Source organism: Doryrhamphus excisus, chromosome 19 (genome assembly GCF_030265055.1).
Source record: "Doryrhamphus excisus isolate RoL2022-K1 chromosome 19, RoL_Dexc_1.0, whole genome shotgun sequence".
Taxonomy (NCBI): Eukaryota; Metazoa; Chordata; class Actinopteri; order Syngnathiformes; family Syngnathidae; genus Doryrhamphus; species Doryrhamphus excisus.
In genome coordinates, this window is record NC_080484.1 from 12,514,048 (window position 1) to 12,534,714 (window position 20,667).

The 20,667-nt window shown below is 39.6% G+C and overlaps 2 protein-coding genes across 2 annotated transcripts; both read left to right on the forward strand.

Moving 5' to 3' along the window:
* The first annotated feature begins 1,373 nt into the window (after positions 1-1,373).
* On the forward strand, positions 1,374-15,968 carry LOC131107383 (estrogen-related receptor gamma-like). The gene is made up of 8 exons (XM_058057362.1): positions 1,374-1,618; positions 5,069-5,314; positions 5,404-5,558; positions 6,969-7,085; positions 11,964-12,074; positions 12,144-12,320; positions 13,712-13,981; positions 14,322-15,968. The coding sequence occupies exons 1-8, from the start codon at positions 1,563-1,565 to the stop codon at positions 14,564-14,566; spliced, it is 1,377 nt and encodes a 458-aa protein (XP_057913345.1). The 5' UTR covers positions 1,374-1,562; the 3' UTR covers positions 14,567-15,968.
* Positions 15,969-16,544: 576 nt separating this feature from the next.
* Positions 16,545-20,586, forward strand: si:ch211-57i17.5 (usherin). Its single transcript, XM_058057587.1, has 7 exons — positions 16,545-16,646; positions 17,670-17,768; positions 18,094-18,260; positions 18,330-18,437; positions 19,174-19,245; positions 19,310-19,459; positions 19,546-20,586. The coding sequence occupies exons 3-7, from the start codon at positions 18,132-18,134 to the stop codon at positions 19,633-19,635; spliced, it is 549 nt and encodes a 182-aa protein (XP_057913570.1). The 5' UTR covers positions 16,545-16,646; positions 17,670-17,768; positions 18,094-18,131; the 3' UTR covers positions 19,636-20,586.
* Positions 20,587-20,667: the final 81 nt, after the last annotated feature.

Below are 20,667 nucleotides of genomic sequence, written 5' to 3' on the forward strand. Positions count from 1 at the left end.
TCTGCACCCGTTAGCCTTTTTTTTCCTTTGTGTTTATGCCAAGCGCGACTTACTGCGCCTCTCGGTTTGCGTGTATGTGTGTGGATGGGGAAAGCATCACATTAGGCACATCGCCATAGCTGATTAGCTCAAAGTACTGCACTGGCTGTAAGTCAGTTCAAGCCTGCTTTACAAAACAGCTCGTGTCCTTATGTTGCCTGATGTTTGTGCTGAAAAGATGACACTGATGATGGTAACGCTTGGCTTTTTTTTTTTTTTTTTAGCCTTTTCCAGCAAAGTCTGTCTTATGTGCTATATTTGATGGATTTCATGCATGAAATGTGTTTTAAAATGTTAAATAAAATTGTAAAATACTAACTTACCCACTAATTAGCTCAACAACACGATAATTATCAAGCTCATATGAGGGAATTATGTCATACCGATAAATCATTAAAAATAGCTCATATAACCGATAATTTAAAAACAAAAGCCCCTCTGATGTGGCCAGACTATGTTTAGCAAATCAAGTGCTCCTGCCGGTGATGTTAACAGTCTGGAAACTTTCGCTGTGCTAATTGTACCAAAAGCTTTGTGATGAAAGGGAGACAAAAAAAAACGAGCCCACAAAAAACCCCGATCAGCTACCTGAAACACCAGCGCCGCGTTGTTTGAAAAGTGGAAAAGGTTTGCCAGAGACGTCTTTTGTGTCACAAGCGGCTGCTCGGAGCGTGTGCCCTAATACAGTGCACCTGGCTGGGCCACGCCAGGTAGCTCCTTCCGCTTGATACTATGGTTCTCCTGACCTCCAGAGCGGCACACCGGCTCCTTGGAGAATGTGTCCGAATTTAGTGCACCTTGCTGAGACACGCCAGATGGCTCCCTTTGCTCTATAGTCTGGTTCTCCTGATAGTATTAATGTAATGATATTTGATTAGGACAAATCAACAGGTATATTTTGTCCTTCTTACTTCCAGGTGTGCACAAACTACAGTTAAATCAAAATTAAGTAGATATAAATAAGTTATTGGTATCAGTTTGAAAAAAAAAAAAAGATTTTGTGCATCTCTACACTTATATTTGAAAGTAACAAATAAGGTTACTTTGTGGTTGTCTATCACTATGCATAGTATCTAGTTATATTTGTAAATTTAGTAAACAAACTGATATGACATTGTGCAGGTGTGCCTATCGTTGTGTGTGACATAACTGTACTATTTTCTCTGAGGCAGAAGTACAATTAGGAATATGATCTTCTATATCACATGATGAACGTCATCTTCCTCCTCCTTTTGCCTTGATCCACCTGCTATCTCCCATTGGCTCAGCCGAAAGCCAATCGGTCGCTGGCTCAGCGTCGAGGAGGAGGAGGAGGGGGGGGGAGGCCGTTCAAATTGTGTGGCCGGACCTTGACTAGGGCCGTCTTTGCTCAGGCACCCAGCTGGAGAGTCACAGCACTGTGGACAGTGGAGAAGAAGAAAGTCAGTCAGATAGATGATGAGAAGAAGCGAGAGTAAAGTCCAGTAGAGAGCAAAGAAGACCTTTTCCGCACACAAGCCGGAGCATGGAGGCATAAAAGCCCCATGGATTTAGTTGACCTCTACCTCCCTGAGTGCTTCACCTGCCACCCGGACACTGAGTGAGTACAATGACACCCGTGATGGTAGACGACAACTATGTATCCCGCTGAACGTTCTATGGATGCATTGCAAGGAGCACAAATGGTCTCTACCTAGTGGTGACGTTGGTACATTGCAGTTTGGTCCAAACTGAACAAAAAAAATGACAATTTTGGGTGGATTATGTCTGGCCGTCTTTAAGTTAGATTTTGTTTGTGTTACTTTCACAGTCGAGCAGCCTGCTTGTTTTTTGATGGTGATGGTAAATGGCTAAAACCAGTTTAAGGTGGGGAAACCAGTCCTGCAGTGGGTGGGAAAAGAAAGCCAATATTAGCTACGTTTGATTAGCTGTTTTTTTTGTTTGTTTTTTTAAAATTCCTTCTATAGAAATAGAACATGGACTGTAATTTTGGGGTGTTAAGGAAAAGTGTTAATAATAATGAACACAATTTTAAAAGCATATATTTTAACAATATATATATACAAATATAATAAATATACTACTCATGTTGGTATTTATTATAGTTTTAATAATATAACAATTTAAATAATATACAAATATGTATGATTTTTATAATGAGATGTGAAATGTATCAATCATAATAAGCTAATAAGCTTAGCTTCTTACTTAGCGAATTTATTTATGTGATGTATTCCATTGTGTCTTGATGCATGTTCAAATAAAATTAAACCATTACCATAATTACTTTTAATATTGGAATTTAGTGTTAAAAATAAAATAAAAAATAAATGATGTTCATAGTTCACATGACCAAAATATAGTTTTTTATGTTTGATTTGATTCACTACATAATTCCATCATGTGGTGTTAATGCTAAAAAAAATTCCATATCATATTATTCACCTACTCATGGTATTTATTGGTTATTATCACTAAGCTTAGATGTTTTTTCCGCACCAATGCCAAAAAATTTTTTCGACCAAATTGTTATGCTATATGTAAATATGTATTCTAATTATAAGCTTTTGTGTAACTATTTGGACCAAGAAGGGCAAAGAGCAGCATGTGATGTACAGGTTAGCTGATTGTCGGTGACATCAGGAATACGGCATCAAGAGCGGGAGAAAGGGCAGTGACGACCCCAGATAACCCCCCCCCCCCCCCCTCTCCCCTTATAGCACCCTCCCAGTATGGCATGCTATCCATGTTCCCTGCAGCTCCAAGCTCATCAGCCTGACTAAAGGCTCTTAGGCCAGGCTGGAGGTACCACTGATCCCCCTTGATCATCTCCTGCTGCCTCATTAGGAGTAGCTCGTCCTCAGGTGCTGAATTTGGGAGCCTTTCACTTCGCCTCCTTCTTTCTTTTATATCCTTTCCTTCCTCTCCTCATCCGGTGGGGCTCATTGTGTCCTTTGTGACTGTGCTCGTTAGAAAGTGAGTGTTGCCTCCTCTCACGTGCAGGTTAACGATTCAGCGGGACGCTCCCGCCTTTGCTGCTGGGCCCTCAGCTCCACCCTCGCTTCCTTGTTTTGGATACGTGGAAAACAAAAGAGGAAGGAGACGCTGAGAAGTGTTGATTTATGCCAGTTTACATTTTGACGGCCTTTTACGTGAACGGGCCAGAAGAGTCATATGTTAAGGAGTGACTGTCACATGATCACTCTTAATGCTATCTCATTAGGAGGGCAAAAAAAACAAAACCCTCATTATAATGATGGCTATCTTAAAGTACGTCTCACTTAGCACCTGTCGTACACATGACAAGGCAATATAGCTGCTTGTGATGGATCGCAAAACATTGCCAGTAACTTTGCTGCTTAATAGGGGACATTTTAGTGTTCGAAACCTCAACCACTTAAACTCCATGTTATGTCTTTCAATTGCGAATGGATATCTGGTTTGAGAGATGCGGTTGCATCAGCAGCGGCCTCCTGCATAGATAAGAACCAGCCATAAATCCTCAGATGAATAGATAGGAGAGTATTGAATGTACTGTATTTCCCACAGTCCAGTGGTTGGCTTGTACACTCTTGTACACACATTTGAAACTACTGTAAGAACCACTCTTCTAGAATTGTCTTCTCTATTTTATTATGTGAGATGTCTACACCAACAGTTGACTCAAATTGAATCATATCAAATCGTGTCGTTTGTAAATTATGGAATTGTGTTTTTAAAACGTATTGTTTTGGAAACGCATCTAAACCCGTGTATGTAAAGCATTTGCGTATCGAATCGTCTACCACAAAGAGATTAGTATTTATCATGAATCACCAACCTTAAATCGGTTGAATACTTTTTGCGTCATGCTCCAAACCAACCCACCCAAATCTTCTTCCTGGATCCTTCACAACTTCAAGGCCATGTTGATGTTATCCGTGTCTTGAAAACAGGTCCACTTAAAAGACCATCTTGAGCTTGGGAAAGACGGAAAAAAAACAGTCAGGTTGGATGAGTAGGGATGTTGCCCCAGCAACCGTCCCACTTTTCATGCACGGAAAGATGCAAAAGCTCCAAGATGTTTTTGTAGACATACTGGCTGATCACTGACTGAAGAACCGATGCCCCTCACATGGAAGAATATTTATCAACATGGACACACCTTGTTGACCTTTTTAAACCAGAGTAGATGGTCTTCATAGTGACGTAAAGATATATATTACATCAGTTTTTTTTTGGTCTAGAAATTGCATTCCTGCTTAATGATCAGTAAAATATCTTAGGGCATTTTAGTTTGGCCCCATAAAAGCTAAGTTCTAAACAACCATCATGTATATGCTTTCCCTTCCAATTGTCCTGACATTGCCTCCTTATGAAGACAGTTAATACCACACCTGTCTCTAGATTTGTAGATGTTACGGTGTGTGTGTGTGTGTGCGTCCATCTTTGTGGGCTTCTAGAGGCGTCAGTAGCGCGTGGCCGTGATTTACTCAGGCAGCGGTTAAAAGCAACCACACACTTTGCCAAATAAATGACTCTTGAGACCACAGAGTTGTGATTTACATGGCAGGAAACACACGTGCGTGCGTGCGTGTGTGTTCATGTCAGAGTTTTTTTTAATTTGGCTTGGCGACACAGAGTTGCATGCCAAACCGTGTCAGGGTGTTTATGAAGACACATGCTTTTTCAGTGTGTCGGTAAGTGTGTGTGCGTGTGTGCGTTTGACATGTTCCCAATCACGTGAATGGTGGTGGTGGGTTTTTATTTTTACTTCCACACACACATGACGCCAGACGCCAGAGTAAAGCCGATTGGTGGTCGGGCTATTTGACTACATTTGATTGTTCCTTTCAAAAACAAAGCAGTGTCATGGGTAGCAAGTTTGCATAATGTGGGAAATCACAAACGGCTGGGTTAGGATGAATTCATGGATGGATGCATGGATAAAATATAGTACCGATCAAAAGTATGGAGACAATTTCATATTCAATAACATGAGAAAGTGTCTCCATACTTTTGACTCAACAGGTACAGTTGGTCCAATCCAAATAACTCCCATTTTTTGCAGAGATCTGGGCAGGATGTCTGTGAGGGGCTTGGACCCCAGCTGTACCTCCTCCATAAAGCGGGAGCCCTCCAGCCCCAGCTCCCAGGGAGACGCCAGCCCGGCTCAGCCCAGTCCCGGGAGCTCTTCCTCGGACACTAACTCCAGCTACGGTCCCTTGATTAAGGGCCACGGTCACGGCAATGAACTGGACTCACCGGGTCTTTACGGGCGTACGCCAGGGTCTGCTGACAGCGGAGGCCCCAACAGGTTGGTACTGTAACATATTGAGTGTCTTATCTCACGTGAATGTACCTAATATTGTGACTTGTACTTTTGACATTCACGTCCACATTTAGAAGGTTTGTGGAGGAGGCCCAAGTGAAATGCGAATTCCTCCTGGGCTCCGTGGCCAAGCGTTTGTGTCTGGTGTGCGGCGACGTGGCGTCGGGCTACCACTACGGCGTGGCCTCGTGCGAAGCCTGCAAGGCCTTCTTCAAAAGAACCATCCAGGGTGAGAGACTCCACACGTGACACGCCCACACACATGAACACGCTCGGGTGTGGGGCGGTGTTTAAACTTAGCCGTGGTGTTAACGGCGGGTGGGCCCCACAATGCTCGCTGGCGTGATGATGTAAAGCCATTTTACGAGCGGTGCGGTTTGTTTTGGTGTAAACAAGCGCTAATCGACAGTCGGCTTACAGCTTCCTGTCTGCTGCCCGACAGCGCGTACATGAGCTCCTGTTTGCAAACAGCTGATGTTGGTTTAAAGTGTGTACTGTCAACATGTTGCAAGTTTAGCCTTCATATGGATCTGGAGGAGGCGTTCACACGCTCCTTGAAAGCCACATGTTGAAGAAGTTGGCTCCTCGGGAAAAGAGCTAGAGGGTGAACGTCTGTCAGAGCTTTTTCAAAGCTTATCCGTTACTTCCTGGTTCTGATCCAACGTGGCAGCTCAAGAGCATCAGCGGCTCCGGCCAAATGTCTCTTTAAGAGTGCTCGTTTTTTCACACCCTGTCAGGCAGAGAACGCCATCTGGGAAGAGGAATAACACATAAACAATATTTTACTGACTCTTTGTTAATAATAAGCAAGGTTAGATTATTTATTTACAGTTTGAGGGGAAATTTCTCCAGAGAGGAATTTTGATGTATGTTAATAAAGCACTTTGTGTGATACAATGGAACCCTCTGATTTCTGATCATATTCCTCCATTTGTGCATATTTATATTGAAATGATTCTGTTTTCATATGGTATTGTAGCGACAATAGTACGCTGTATGCTTTGACCTGTGATTCCACGGTTGGGCTGCAGGGGGCAGTGATGTTTGCCTGCTAGTTAAGAGCCAGTCCAAGAGAGAAGAAGAAGAGTTGCTATCATGCAGAAGATGTACAACTCTTTCTTCGGGTGGCTGACTATCAGAAAATAACAATAAAGTGTAGAATCCAGGTTCATATTGCCATGCATTTTATTTTGGAGCTTATTTTGCACTGAACAGGAAGTATATACGTTTTAATGCTGTGTAACTAGACAGTGGTTATGTTTTGGTGTACTGCGATAATGAGGATGTTCATAATACAAATCGATTATTTGGCTCTCAAATTAGATGTTGATAAAGGTTTTAGCAATATGATATTTTTAATACACATTTTCTGAGATACTAAATTTGCATGTCAATTTAACACATTTAAAATATGCGTATATCACTATCTACGTACATGTGTTAATATTTATCGCATTAAAGTATATGTAGTGAATTGATCTGATATACCAGTTTCACCTTTAAAACTGAACTTCTGAAACACATTTACACAATGTTGTCATTTGTGGAAAAAATAGTCAGGAGGTTGCCTACAGCCACAACTGTTAAAAAAACAAACAAACTCTACTGTAAGTCGGAATAATTGCTCTTTGTCCTTCAGGTAACATTGAGTACAGCTGCCCGGCGTCCAATGAATGTGAGATCACCAAGCGGAGGAGGAAGTCGTGCCAGGCGTGTCGCTTCGTCAAGTGTCTGGCTGTGGGCATGCTGAGGGAAGGTGGGTTGGAAAAAAAAAAAGTTTTATTTGAAGCCTTTTGGAAAGGGCTGTTTTCAGGTGGGAGTGCTGCATCAGACCTCCAAGATGGAGGAATGATTGTTCTTTGTAGATCCTTGTGAAACCATAGCTTCGTTATTGGATGACACATTGAAGAGGGTTAGTGTGAAACGTAAGATGTTTGACAGTTAAACAATGCGTGTGTGTGTGTGATTGTATGGGAACAACACTCATGGGGACCTTTTTCCCAAAGTCGGAATATAGCATTCAATTTTTTTTCCTATGCTTGGCGGTCCAAGGATACATGTGCACATTCCATTGTGTGTGTGCGTGCATGTGTGCCAGCGGTCAGGTGGTCCTTTGGTGCAACTGTGTGTGCGCGTCAGTGCGTGTGTGTGCACTGACATATTGTTGTCCCGATTTAGAAGTGACTCAAAAAGGAAAACATGAGCGACGTCCTACTGTAGGGAGCACTCATACGCGCTGCGTGAGGCCAGCAGATGATAATAGAAAAAAAGGAGCAGATATAACCTGTGTGTGCTGGCCGATCTATACAGTCCATGCTATAGAAATAGTCTTAAAGGGGCAGGACAATTTCACACTAAATAGCAGAAATGAGTAGAAAAAAAATCGACATATAGATTACATTTTCTAACATAATTGATTTATGATCATGTGAATGATAATATGCCCTATAAATGTGTAATAATAATAACACACATTTTTATGACAAATTAATGCATGACTAAATATAAAAAATATCTGTAAAATATATAATTGTATGACCACATGTAGCATTTTTCTGCAAAAATATGCCTTCAAACACAACATATAATTTGAAAATATCATTTTTTGACAAAAAAATAGTTTTTTATGACAACTTATTGCATTTTGCAACAAAATATTGTTATTTTATGAGAAAATATTGTCTTTTGGTGGCAATTTATCTGATTTTGTGACAAAATGTAGCATTTAAAGGTACATTTTCCTAACATTGCAGTTGTTTTGACAAAATATAATTTTTTGGGGGGACAAAATATTATGTTCTTATGCAAAATGTGTCATTTAAAGCCAACATGCAGCATGTTTGGTATAAACTATATATGTAGCTATATAAGTACTATATTGTTTCATGGCATAATATAGCATCTGTAACCAAGGAACACACTGTGTTACTGTTTGTTACTGATACCGTGTTATTTTTTTGCTAAATATAGCTTATTTTCTGACACAATCTAGCATTTTAATGTCAAATTATAGCATTTTATGACCGCTTGTAGCATTTTTCAGCCATCATATAGCATTCCATAATAACTTACTACATTTTATGACCACACCTACTTGTTTCCATGACAATACTATAACATATTTCTATTTTTAGGACAACATATAGCGTTCTTGTGAAGAAAGGATAGCGTTTTTTTCAAATAATATTGTGTTTATTCTGACTCTGACAAAAAAAACCTTTTTTGTGGCAAAATCAAAATTGAATAATATTCCAGATAGTATTTTTCCAACTAAATTTGCTAAAGAATCTTGTCAGGAATCCATCAGCGTAAATGGAAGATGCAGTAGTTGTAAGAGTAAATGTGTCGTGTTGTTTAAGTTCCACAAATGTTTGCCGACATGCAGAAAATGACAACGTCTCCCTTGTATCTTCTTGTGCTACACAACGTTTGTTTACTGTCAGTTAACACACACACACACACACAGACACACACACACTGTGGCTTTTTCTTAATTAGACTTTTTTAATAGGCTGTGAGCATCGGCAGCATCTCAGCATCGTCCCTGCTCCCCCTTTTCTTTCACGGCCCTTCTTGTAAATTCCTCCAGATGCCCTGTGGGATTCCTGGACCTCCGTGAAATGGGAACTGGCCCTCGTAACGGCGGCCATAAGCGAGCTCGTAACGTGCTTCATTGTGCCTCGTAACGCCCTCCTCCCCTGGAGAGGGCGCAGTAAAAGGCCGAGACGGAGGAGCAGCTCGCTTTAATGGGCCACAGTCAGGAGATGGACACGCTAAAAACACACAAAATATGCTCTCCTCTTACACGGGCAAGCACACTGTGTGTTGCTCTTGGTTTTTCAGCAGCGGTGACCCATCTTAAAGACTATATATATTTTTTCATATATAAAAAATATATAGTTATAGTGTATAGTGTAATATATAGTTTATATATATATGTGTCAAAATAAAGCATTTATAGACAAAGTATTACATTTTTGGTCAGCACTTGTGTGACAATAGTAAACATTTTATAGCAAAATATGGCATTTTTGTGAAAAAACATGGTGTTTTTATGGCCAGAAATTCTATTTTTATGACAGGATATAGTATTTCAAGACAAAATGTAGCATGTTTTGGTAAATATAGGTTGTATGAAAAAAAAAGTGTTTATGTGACAAAAAATTGCATTTTTGGGGACAAAAAATTGCATTTTTGGGGACAAAACATTGCATTTGCGTGACAATGTCATGCATTTTGCAGCAAAATGTGACATTTTGACACAATTTTGTATTTGTGTGACAAAAGACAATATATAGCATGTTTTTAATAAACAAAAATTAAACAATATATAATCTATAGTTGATATAGTTAAATAAAGACTACAGTTTTTTGATAAGATATAGCGTTTTGGACAAAAATCGGGACAAATATTGTATTTCTGTGACAATATAAAGCTTTTTGTTTAGAATAAATAGCATTTATTGACAATTTGCATAATTTTCTAAGGAAAATGAATGATTATTTTCGGGGTTGTAAGCGTGTCCATGTCCACATTGCTCACCAAATTTGAGAAGCGTGGGATTGTTTGGAGTGAACACATGTTGGTCCTTGCTGTAGCATAATGAAGGGGGGGGTGCGGGCGGGGGGCCCGGGCTGTTTTTCCGGCTCCACAGGAACGTGGGTCAGCCCGGTTCAGCGGAGGGATGCTTCTGATCCCGCTGTGGATGCAATTCGGGGACTTGTAAAGCCCCTCCTGCGGGGACGGAGAGCCCCTGGAAAGGAGTGATGAAAGTGTGAAAAAATAGATGAAGAGTGTGTTTATGGTGCGCTTAGCAGAACCCCTTCGCTTTTGTTATCCGTGAAAACTATTCCTGGACGGGCTCCTGTCAGCACATTCCAACGTTAAAGAGTTACACTTCTTCCTTTGCTCTTATCCAAACACACACACACACACACTGTTTGCCGACAGAACACAGCACACAAACACACACATGGTCATGTGACACCTGGAGTGGCACCTGCCAAGTTCCCTGGCTAATCCACACTTAGTGTTCGCCCCCACCCCTCATGACATCAGTGGGGGGGTGGGGGTCACAGGGCAGTGAATCCATTTCTTTAATACCTTCCTCATCTTGACAAGGAGGAAATACTCGCTTTGTTACACAACTAAACTACACACTGCTATGTTCAACACACTGCATTCATTGGACACTACTGCTTTTACATGTACTAATACATAACACTACTGCTTTTACATGTACTATTACATAATACTACTGCTTTTACATGTAGTAATTCATGATAACGCTACTGCTTTTACATGTACTAATACATAACACGACTGCTTTTACATGTACTAATACATAACACGACTGCTTTTACATGTACTAATACATAACACGACTGCTTTTACATGTACTAATACATGATAACGCTACTGCTTTTACATGTACTAATACATGATAACGCTACTGCTTTTACATGTACTAATACATGATAACGCTACTGCTTTTACATGTACTAATACATGATAACGCTACTGCTTTTACATGTACTAATACATGATAACGCTACTGCTTTTTACATGTACTAATACATGATAACGCTACTGCGTTTTACATGTACTAATACATGATAATGCTACTGCGTTTTACATGTACTAATACATGATAACGCTACTGCTTTTGCATGTACTAATACATGATAACGCTACTGCTTTTTACATGTACTAATACATGATAACGCTACTGCTTTTTACATGTACTAATACATGATAACGCTACTGCTTTTTGCATGTACTAATACATGATAACGCTACTGCTTTTGCATGTACTAATACATGATAACGCTACTGCTTTTAGATGTACTAATACATGATAATGCTACTGCTTTTACATGTACTAATACATGATAACGCTACTTGCATGTACTAATAGTACATGATAACGCTACTTACATGTACTAATACATGATAACGCTACTTGCATGTACTAATAGTACATGATAACGCTACTTACATGTACTAATACATGATAACGCTACTTACATGTACTTGTACATGATAATACTACTGCTTTTTACATGTACTTGTACATGATAATACTACTGCTTTTCACATGTACTTGTACATGATAATACTACTGCTTTTCACATGTACTTGTGCGTACACCATGATAATACTACTGCTTTTTACATGTACTTGTACATGATAATACTACTGCTTTTTACATGTACTTGTGCGTAAACATGACAATAATACTGTTTTTTACATGTATTTGTACATGATAATACTACTGCTTTTTACATGTACTTGTGCGTAAACCATGATAATACTATTGCTTTTCACATGTACTTGTACATGATAACACTACTGCTTTTTACATGTACTTGTACATGATAACACTACTGCTTTTTACATGTACTTGTGCGTAAACCATGATAATACTACTGCTTTTTACATGTACTTGTACATGATAATACTACTGCTTTTCACATGTACTTGTGCGCACACCATGATAATACTACTGCTTTTTACATGTACTTGTACATGATAATACTACTGCTTTTTACAGGTACTTGTACGTGATAACATTACTGCTTTTTACATGTACTTATACATACACTGTGGTAATACTAGTGGTGTTGTATGCAGGTGTGCGTCTGGATCGGGTTCGAGGCGGCCGCCAGAAGTACAAGCGGAGAATCGACGCTGAGAACAGCCCGTATCTCCACATCCAGCACGTTTTGCCCCAGAAGAAAACATGTAAGCGTCGGCTTTGAATGCTCGGCTAGACGTTGAACGTCAGGTTAAAGACGTCTCCTTCGCTTCCAGTCGGGACGGGCGGGGACAACAAAGTGGTGTCCCTCCTCCTATTGGCCGAGCCAGAGGCCATCTTCGCCATGCCGGATCCCACTGTGCCCGAGAGCGACATCAAGGCTCTGACCACGCTCTGCGACCTCGCCGACCGGGAGCTGGTGGTCAACATCGGCTGGGCCAAACACATCCCAGGTAGGACGTGAAGACCGCCGCGGCGATCCGGGTGGGATCCGTTTGGCTTCCTGATGATTTGAACACATGACTTGGCGCCCACCTGGAATTTCAATTCACTTTTGTTGGCGTCTCACGCAACTTTGGGGTTTATGTTTCCTCAACTGCTTTATCAGCGACGGTTGTACACACCCAAAACATCGCCATGGAAACACCTGCCTCTTTTTTTTTTCTGTTGACGCCTCATCTCCGTACTGCTTGCAATACAAACAAAGCATTAGTGTGTGTGTGTGTGTGTGTGTGTGTGTGTGTGTTCCTGCATTCCTACGTGGATGCGGTGCAACAGCGTCTTCATCAGCGTGTCCATTGTTCTGGGAGAGGAGCTTTACCCCCCCCAGGGCTTTTCTCTATTATTTGTCTAGCAACAACGTTTGATCGCGGTCCTTAACAGCACGCAACCATCATTGACTTGTCTCTGTTTTTAAGGTTTAACACAAATACACACACATATGTATACAATAAGGTTAATAAAATAGAATATAAATAATAGAATAGAAAAAATCTTTGAAAGGTAACACAAAATTCTAAAAAAAATTAAGAATTAAAATAATGTAAGTGATCAATTTAAAAATTCACATCTATAAGAATGAGAATTTTATAAATATTAATAAGATCAAAAATATGATGAAAGAAAAAATAAGTAAACAAAGGATACACAAAAATATGTACAATAAGATTAAAGATGAAATAAATACATGAAATAAGACCTAAAGAAGACCTAGATAGCAGATAGGGGACTGAGGGTCCATACGAGGCCTGGACACACACACACACACACACACACACACACACACACACACACTGGTCTGAACCATCTGAGTTCCAAGCCCAGGGGGAGGTGACTGTGTGTCCCTCACTATGTGTCCCCTGCTAGAGGGGACATTGATGCTGATGGGGTCTGAAGTAGGGGTGGCTTGATGGGGTCTGAAGTGGGGGGGTTGGGAGGGGGTGGGGGTGGGGGCTCCGGACCGGCAGACGAGTTGGCTAAAGAGCAAGTTTGCTTTTGGCCTTTTGGATCTGGCTGTCAGAGAAGCGTGTGATGGACCATGATACCATCCTCTCTGTACACCCCCCCCCCCACTCTGCTTTCATGACAGTAAACATGACAGTCAGTGTGTGTGTGTGTGTTTACCAGTTGCTTTCCTGGCTCATTCTCTATCTATCAAAGTGGGCGTGTCCCACAGTGTCATGACATCTGTCCAAGTGTCCTCCAGTGTGTCCTTTACACCTTTAGACTGCATCATACTGGTCTTTGGTCTACACTACTTTTACAATACACAAAATGTCCGGCGGGCTACATTATGGTGGTCTCCCAGCACCAGTACTAAGCTCCCTACTCGGTGTGTCGGTAGGCTTCCCCTCACTGTCACTGGCGGACCAGATGAGCCTCCTGCAGAGCGGCTGGATGGAGATCCTGATCCTCCGCGTGGTCTTCCGCTCGCTGCCGCTGGAGGACAAGCTGGTCTATGCCGAGGACTACGTGATGGACGAGGAGCGGTCCAAGATGGCCGGCCTGCTCGACCTCAACAACGCCATCCTGCAGCTGGTCAAGAAGTGCAAAGCTGTAGGGCTTGACAAGGAGGAGTTTGTGCTTCTCAAGGCCATCGCGCTCGCTAACTCAGGTAGCACAAAACAAAACACGCTGGAAAATGTTTTTAAATAGAAACAAGTAAAAAATAATAATCAAGTAAACAAAATATATTTTTATACAAATGCATAAAAATCTATTTTAAAAAAATAGAATGTATGTAATGTAAAAATATTTGTCGAATTAACAATAAGTCTTATACAATTTAAAATAAATATTTTTTTGTATTTTATATATACATATATAATTTTTTTATAATTTTTTTTTCATAGCAAAATAATACATCTTGTAAATGTATTATTTTTATTGCTACCATCTTTTCTTGCTACTAAAATTGCCATTCATTCCAAGTCGCGCTCCCTCCCCTCTCACAGACTCGGTGCACATCGAGGACTCTGAGGCGGTCCAGAGACTCCAGGACGTCCTCCACGGAGCCCTGCAGGACTACGAGGCCACCAGGCACCCGCAGGACCCTCGTCGGGCGGGCAAGCTGATCATGAGCCTTCCTCTCCTGCGCCAGACGGCCGCTCGCGCCGTGCAGCACTTCTGCGGCGTCAAACAAGATGGCCGGGTCCCCATGCATAAACTCTTCCTGGAGCTGCTGGAGGCTAAAGCCTGAGGGAACGTTCCCCCGCCCTTAATATTTGATGCAAACAGGAAGCTTGGCCACTCGCCCTCTAGTGGACAAGACCAGAAGGACGGGCGTTGAGGGACACATGCCAAACAAACAGAAGAGCTTCTTTTCTGATACTTGAAGACCCTCGTGGACCATCTTGTCCTTCTGGAAGCCTCCTCAGATGCATTCTCTTCTATTTCTTTCTTCATGGAGAGAAGCTATAATGTCTCCTCCTCTTTTCAAGAAACCAGCAATCGGAATTAGAGAGGACGTTTTCAGGGAAAGAAACGACTACGTGAGAAACGTGATATTTATTTTCTAAATGTTTATTTACTTATGAAGGCTGGATTCTTTTTTTTTTTTTCAATATAACAACTTCTCAGCACTGATAGCATCTCCTTGAAATGGACTTCAAGATCTAAATGAACATACGTCCAGTAAAAAAGTATCTTATTGAAAACAAAGAAATATCAAATATAATTATTTTTTTATTATTATTTAGCCAATATCTTTGTTTATTTTGTATATTGATAAAATGATAAAAATGCATTTTGCTCTTCCACAATAATACAAAAATATTGAAATTAAATTTTAATTGTCATTGTTTCATTTTGAAAAAAATCTAATTAATAATAATAATAAAATATATATATTTTTAAATAAAATAATTGTAATTTTATCAAGTAAGTAAATGTAATAAATATTTTTTAATATTTTACAAACATGCAAAATAATAATTAATTAGGTATTAATTAAGAATTAGTTCAACTAATGTATTTATTTGATTAATAATCATTATTTATTTTATATAATATATTCTAGAAGAGCAAAATGCATTTCATCATTGTAAAAATAATATAATATACTTAACTGCTTTAAATAATTCAGCCCCCCCTACCCCCCAAAAACACATTAGTGGTATTACTATTATTGTAATTCAATATAAACAATATTTCCTGCTCTGCAGTAAAGTATCTCAAATAATACCATCTTTTGGCTGAGGAATAATAAAAGATTGTAAAAATACAAAAAAAAACAAAACCCAAGCTAACCGCGTCCAAGTATGATACTTAAAATGTCCCCCAATGTCCAGTTCTATTGTAGTGCTCAATGAGTGTCCAATATCAGGTGGAAAGTGTCTTTTGGTAGTCTTGGTAGACATCCACGTGTGCACTACTATTCCTCGTAGCCGTTATGAAAAATGGTGTCAAATTTTTGTATTTATTATTTTTTGCTAGTGTGTCTGCTGTAGTGTGCTTTGTGTGCAAATATCAGAGAATGAAGGATTCGTGTTGATGGTGCCGGCATTAGCAAAAAAAGATTTTGATGCTACTTACATTTACGTCATGTCTGAAGTGTTTGTTTCTCAGGTGCAGATTTGGGCAGCAATAAAGTGTCTCCTCCACTCACTGTTGTCTTTCCTCACAATGAGGACTAGAACCGCGTGGCAAAGGCCTGTCAAAGCCTAGTTGGATACATTTTTATAATGAATTGCCGCACAAAGGAGGCTGCAGGGAATGCCGGTCATCAGACGCCACTGACTCATCACTTCATCATCCGAGAGACGACTCCGCTTCTACAGATTCAACTTGTTCTTTTGCAAAGAATGTCAGATATATGTAACGACGGTGTGCTGGCACCTGGTGGCGCTGTTGATGCAGATGAAGCCATTTTCAGCTCAACGGAGGAAGACTGGTAGGAGCTGCTCTGTAACGACATCTAGCGGTCACGGTGTGTTATTACATAAGGAAGGCTGCTATTGCACACCATACACTTAGCATTTAGCATAAGACCAGCAGGAGATGCTTTATGCCGATATCTAGTGGTTACTTTGTGTTATTACATGTAACCCAGATAGAAACCCAAGTTTGTATTATTATTGTTGTTGTTGTTAATTAATTTTCATTCATTTTCTACCGCTTTTCCTATTATTATTGGATTAAATTACCCGTGCGTGAGATGTCTCGGCGTTGCTACGTCACCAGTTCACGTGATGGTGAGCCACCAATCAGTGCCGTACATAATCCGGAAGGGATTGCACACAGGTAAAAGCGGTGGACACACGTGGAAAGAGTTGCTTCAGGTATGTCAAAGTTGTCGTCGTCGTCGTCATTATCTCACTATCGGAAAGTCTAAACATAATTCATGCGTGTTTGTCACTGTTTGTAAATGGCCATTCGTATCTAAATGTGTGTATTGTTTTGTTGTTCACATTATAATATAAGGTACCGCCACTCATTTTTGTGTTTTGCCTTCTTACTCACTCCGAGAGCTGAATTTAGATTTTCTGAGTGTAGCCCAGATTTTGCAACTGTCTTTGTTATTAGTACTTATGTCTACTCTAATGATGTAACGCGCATGCTACTCATAGAGGTTGCTATTGCACAGAGTACGGTTAACTTTGAGACTGACACGAGCTGCTTTTGGCGACATGTAGTGGTCACTTTGGGTTATTACACATTTTAGAGGCATGCTATTCTACAGCATGCATACAGTAGATAGTAGCTTTTAGTATTGTTAACTATTTCTACTGTGATTTTCATAAAACAAAAAACACAATATATAATATGAAAATATGACACATTTTTTATAATGAAATATATTTTTTGTTTTTAATTGAATAACAATAATTTGCTATTTAATTTTTTTGTTTATTTCAGCAAATTTTCAAATACATAAGACAGAGCATTAGGGCAACATTGGAAAAAAATATTTAAAGTCTTACATTTGTGAGAAAGAAAAGTAAAATGTGTAGCTTAGCTAATTTTTTTTTCTAATAGTAATGTAAAAATACCATATAGAAATATATTTAAATAATTCAATAAAAAATTGTACAATAAAAAGTACATATGTAGATTTTTTTAAAGGTACACATGAACACGCAACTTAAATGTCAGTATTTAAAATCCTAGCTCGAAAAGACAAATGAGCCTTGTATTAGTAACGCCACGCCTCCTCAGGTAAGATGACACCTGGCTGGCTGTTGCCATGGCGACACTGAGCTCCAAGCTAAGGCTGATGGAGGACTTGAGGAACGTTTGATGGTATTTCATTATATACACAACACCGTGTCTGTGTGTTTATCCTGCAAATGTGTGTGTCGAAGGTCGGGCTGGTCTTGGCCCTTCTGATCCATGCGTGACCTTGGACAGGACGGGGCCGCCGGTGCCCCCCTCCCAAGACCCAAAGACGAACCTCAACGCTGGTGAGTCCATCATGATTTATTCTTGTTTTTAGCAGCTTATTAATGCATTTTCATGTTGGTTGCTTTTAGTCATGTTGGCCTCCAGGGGGCATCACGTGTCTCCTGTTACCTTATCAGCTACTGTGTCATTCATGTGTGATGGCATTCGATCCCCTTTCAAGGATATGAATAGTCCAGAATTGTGGTTGCTAAAGAGGGGGCGAGTGAAAGTCTGCCATCTTGTCTTGAGGGTCTTTGACAGCTTTGGTTTTGCCCACAGACATTTGGAAAAAAAAAAAAAAACTAGAGCCTCCACGTGACATTTTAAAAATGATTTTTCTTGTAGACTCACCAAGCCCCGCCCCTCCAGAAGGAGGCGGAGCAATGGGTGGCGAACGAGCGGAAGACGGTGAAGGGGAGGAGCCTGTTTTTCACGAGCTGTGGTTCATGGCTGTGATGGCGGCCATCGCACTGCTGCTGATGGCCATCATCTTGGCGGTCGCTCTCCACAAGGTCGGCGACCAGTTGTTGGCTTTTTATCCAACTATCATGGCTTCTCAAACCTCCCTTTTCCATCACCAGGCTTTGAACAAACACCACCTCACCAGAGAGAGACCCCCCCTAGCGGCCATGCCCATGAAGACACGAAACCCCATGATGGCTGTTTATCCTGCCAGCAACTCCATGCTGGTCACAATCACGTTATTATTATATTATTATTATTTATAATACCCAATGTCACTTATGTCAGGAAGACACATGTTTTTAGAAAATTAAATAACAAATGGAGAAAATGTGAGTGAATAAATTAAATAATATATATAATAATATAGAATAAAAAATTATAAGTCAATAATAAAAAAATATTTAAATACATACAAAATAAGGGGAAAAAAAAGACCACTGCAGTAGTAAAATATTATACATTAAAGTGTGTGAAGTTTTAAAACAAAAAGGAAATACAAATGATAAAACTATGAATAAAAAGCAAGATAAAAATAAATACATAAAATTCTGGGGGGGGAAGTAAATATGTATAAATAAAAAAAATAGAATTGTAATACGATACCAGTTGTGAAATTCTAAACAAAAAATAGGCAAAAAGAATAAAAACCAAATGACATAAAAATACTCGTAAAATATGTGAAACCCTGGAAAAAAGTTACAATAAAAATAAAATAAGCGTAAAATGCAATTTTGAGATACTAGTCATACTATACAGTACATGAAATTCTAGAAAAACAAGAAAATAGTATTTATAAATAACATTTGAGATAATACTATCAATATGTCAAACGGTAAAGAAAATAAGACTAATACTATGAAGTGTTCTACTAAAGATGTTTTATTAGATGTGGTAATGATGCCATCCCATAATTGTCTGTGCTAGCTGCTGCAATGACGTACATGTTGCTTGTTCTTGCAGTTTGACACTGTTCCTGACACGGTGGGCGTGGCCAGCAGTGTAACACTGAAGGCCTTCACCATGAAGATGGAGGTAAAACACATGCAGACACGCCCACCTCCATGTGTGCCTAACAACGAGGTTGCGGTGCCCTCAGGAAGTGCTGGAAGCAAAATGCGAGGCCACTCAGGACGAAGGGGGCGTGACCTCCCTGAGGCGCAGCATCAGCCAGGTGATGGATGGGAAGTCGGCGCCTGAAGACAAAGCGTGGGACCCGGCGGCTGTTTGCGGCCACGACAGCGGGATGGTGAGTGACGTGTGGATGAGGAAAGACTCGTTTCTTCTTTGAATGAAGACGTCCTAGAGCTCATGAACCGCTTCCTTCCATTCCAGTTCATGGACGATGAGGAGTTTGTGGACACCATCAAGGGCTTCAGCACCATCAGGAAGGAGCACACCATGTTCACTGACACCAACCTCTGACCCGCCACGCCGCAACACACCTCCTTTCCCACATGGACAAGATTCCTACTTTCTGCTGGAAGGGGACGTACAAAACTTCTTCATCCTGTTCCTGTTCCACTCCAACCTCACCCAAGAGGAGCTGGATCATCTTGGATGGATGAGCTTCCATGCGCCTTCACGGGAAAACCTCTCACAGGTTATGTCACTTTCCAGTTGCCCTCTTCCACAGCTGACTAGATTTTTACTTTGACTTTATATGGATGGATTTTTCATTGAAGTATGTATTTAAAAATAGCCACATTTGAAGAAATTCATCTGAAAATTTTTTTTTTTTTAAATGTTACATTTTTAGTTATACATTTGTAAAAAAAAATGGATTTGCTAATTCAATTTTTAAGGAGGAAAATGTATTTCCTATTTGAAACCCCTAAAAAAGGTAATTATTTAATAAATCTAATTCAAATTGAAAATGCACAATTCTAAAAAGTTTTCTAAGTTTTAATTTTGTTAAATCAATTTGAAATGTAAAAGTGTAGGATGTATGTGTAGGATTACTTTTTTTAAATTGAAAATGTCATTTCAATTTCCAAATGAAAAACAATTTGGTCATTACATTTGTTTACAAAGTATACATTTAGTATGAATATTGTATTCCAAGTATTAAATGTAATTTTCATTTTAAAATATTAGAAATCATAAATGTAAAAAATCCTTAAATTTAATCCATTGGGAAAGTGTAAAAAAAAGATTTGATATTTTGGGGGGATTAAATTACAATTTTAGTATAAATTTGAAAATGTATTTTTTTACACGTTTTAAAATGTATTTTTTTCATACACATTTAGCATACATTTGAAATTACATTAAGTAATGAAATGAAAGTACATTAATGGAAAAAAAAGCCACGTTCATATGTTCAATAATGGATTTAATGAACTTGAAATGTATAGAAAATAGAATTGAAATAAAAACGGCTTCACTTTAATCTTTTAGTGTGAATACATCATTTCAATTGGAAACTTAATTTGCTCATTTTGTTCATGTTTTACA

Bases quoted from the DNA above. Each gene is read 5' to 3' on its own strand.
- LOC131107383 (XM_058057362.1), top strand. From the start codon at position 1,563: ATGGATTTAGTTGACCTCTACCTCCCTGAGTGCTTCACCTGCCACCCG. The intron at 5,559-6,968 runs GTGAGAGACTCC...TTTGTCCTTCAG, and splicing joins CTTCAAAAGAACCATCCAGG to GTAACATTGAGTACAGCTGC. The intron at 13,982-14,321 runs GTAGCACAAAAC...CCCCTCTCACAG, and splicing joins CATCGCGCTCGCTAACTCAG to ACTCGGTGCACATCGAGGAC.
- si:ch211-57i17.5 (XM_058057587.1), top strand. From the start codon at position 18,132: ATGGGTGGCGAACGAGCGGAAGACGGTGAAGGGGAGGAGCCTGTTTTT. The intron at 18,438-19,173 runs GTCACAATCACG...TTGTTCTTGCAG, and splicing joins CTGCCAGCAACTCCATGCTG to TTTGACACTGTTCCTGACAC. The intron at 19,460-19,545 runs GTGAGTGACGTG...CTTCCATTCCAG, and splicing joins GCGGCCACGACAGCGGGATG to TTCATGGACGATGAGGAGTT.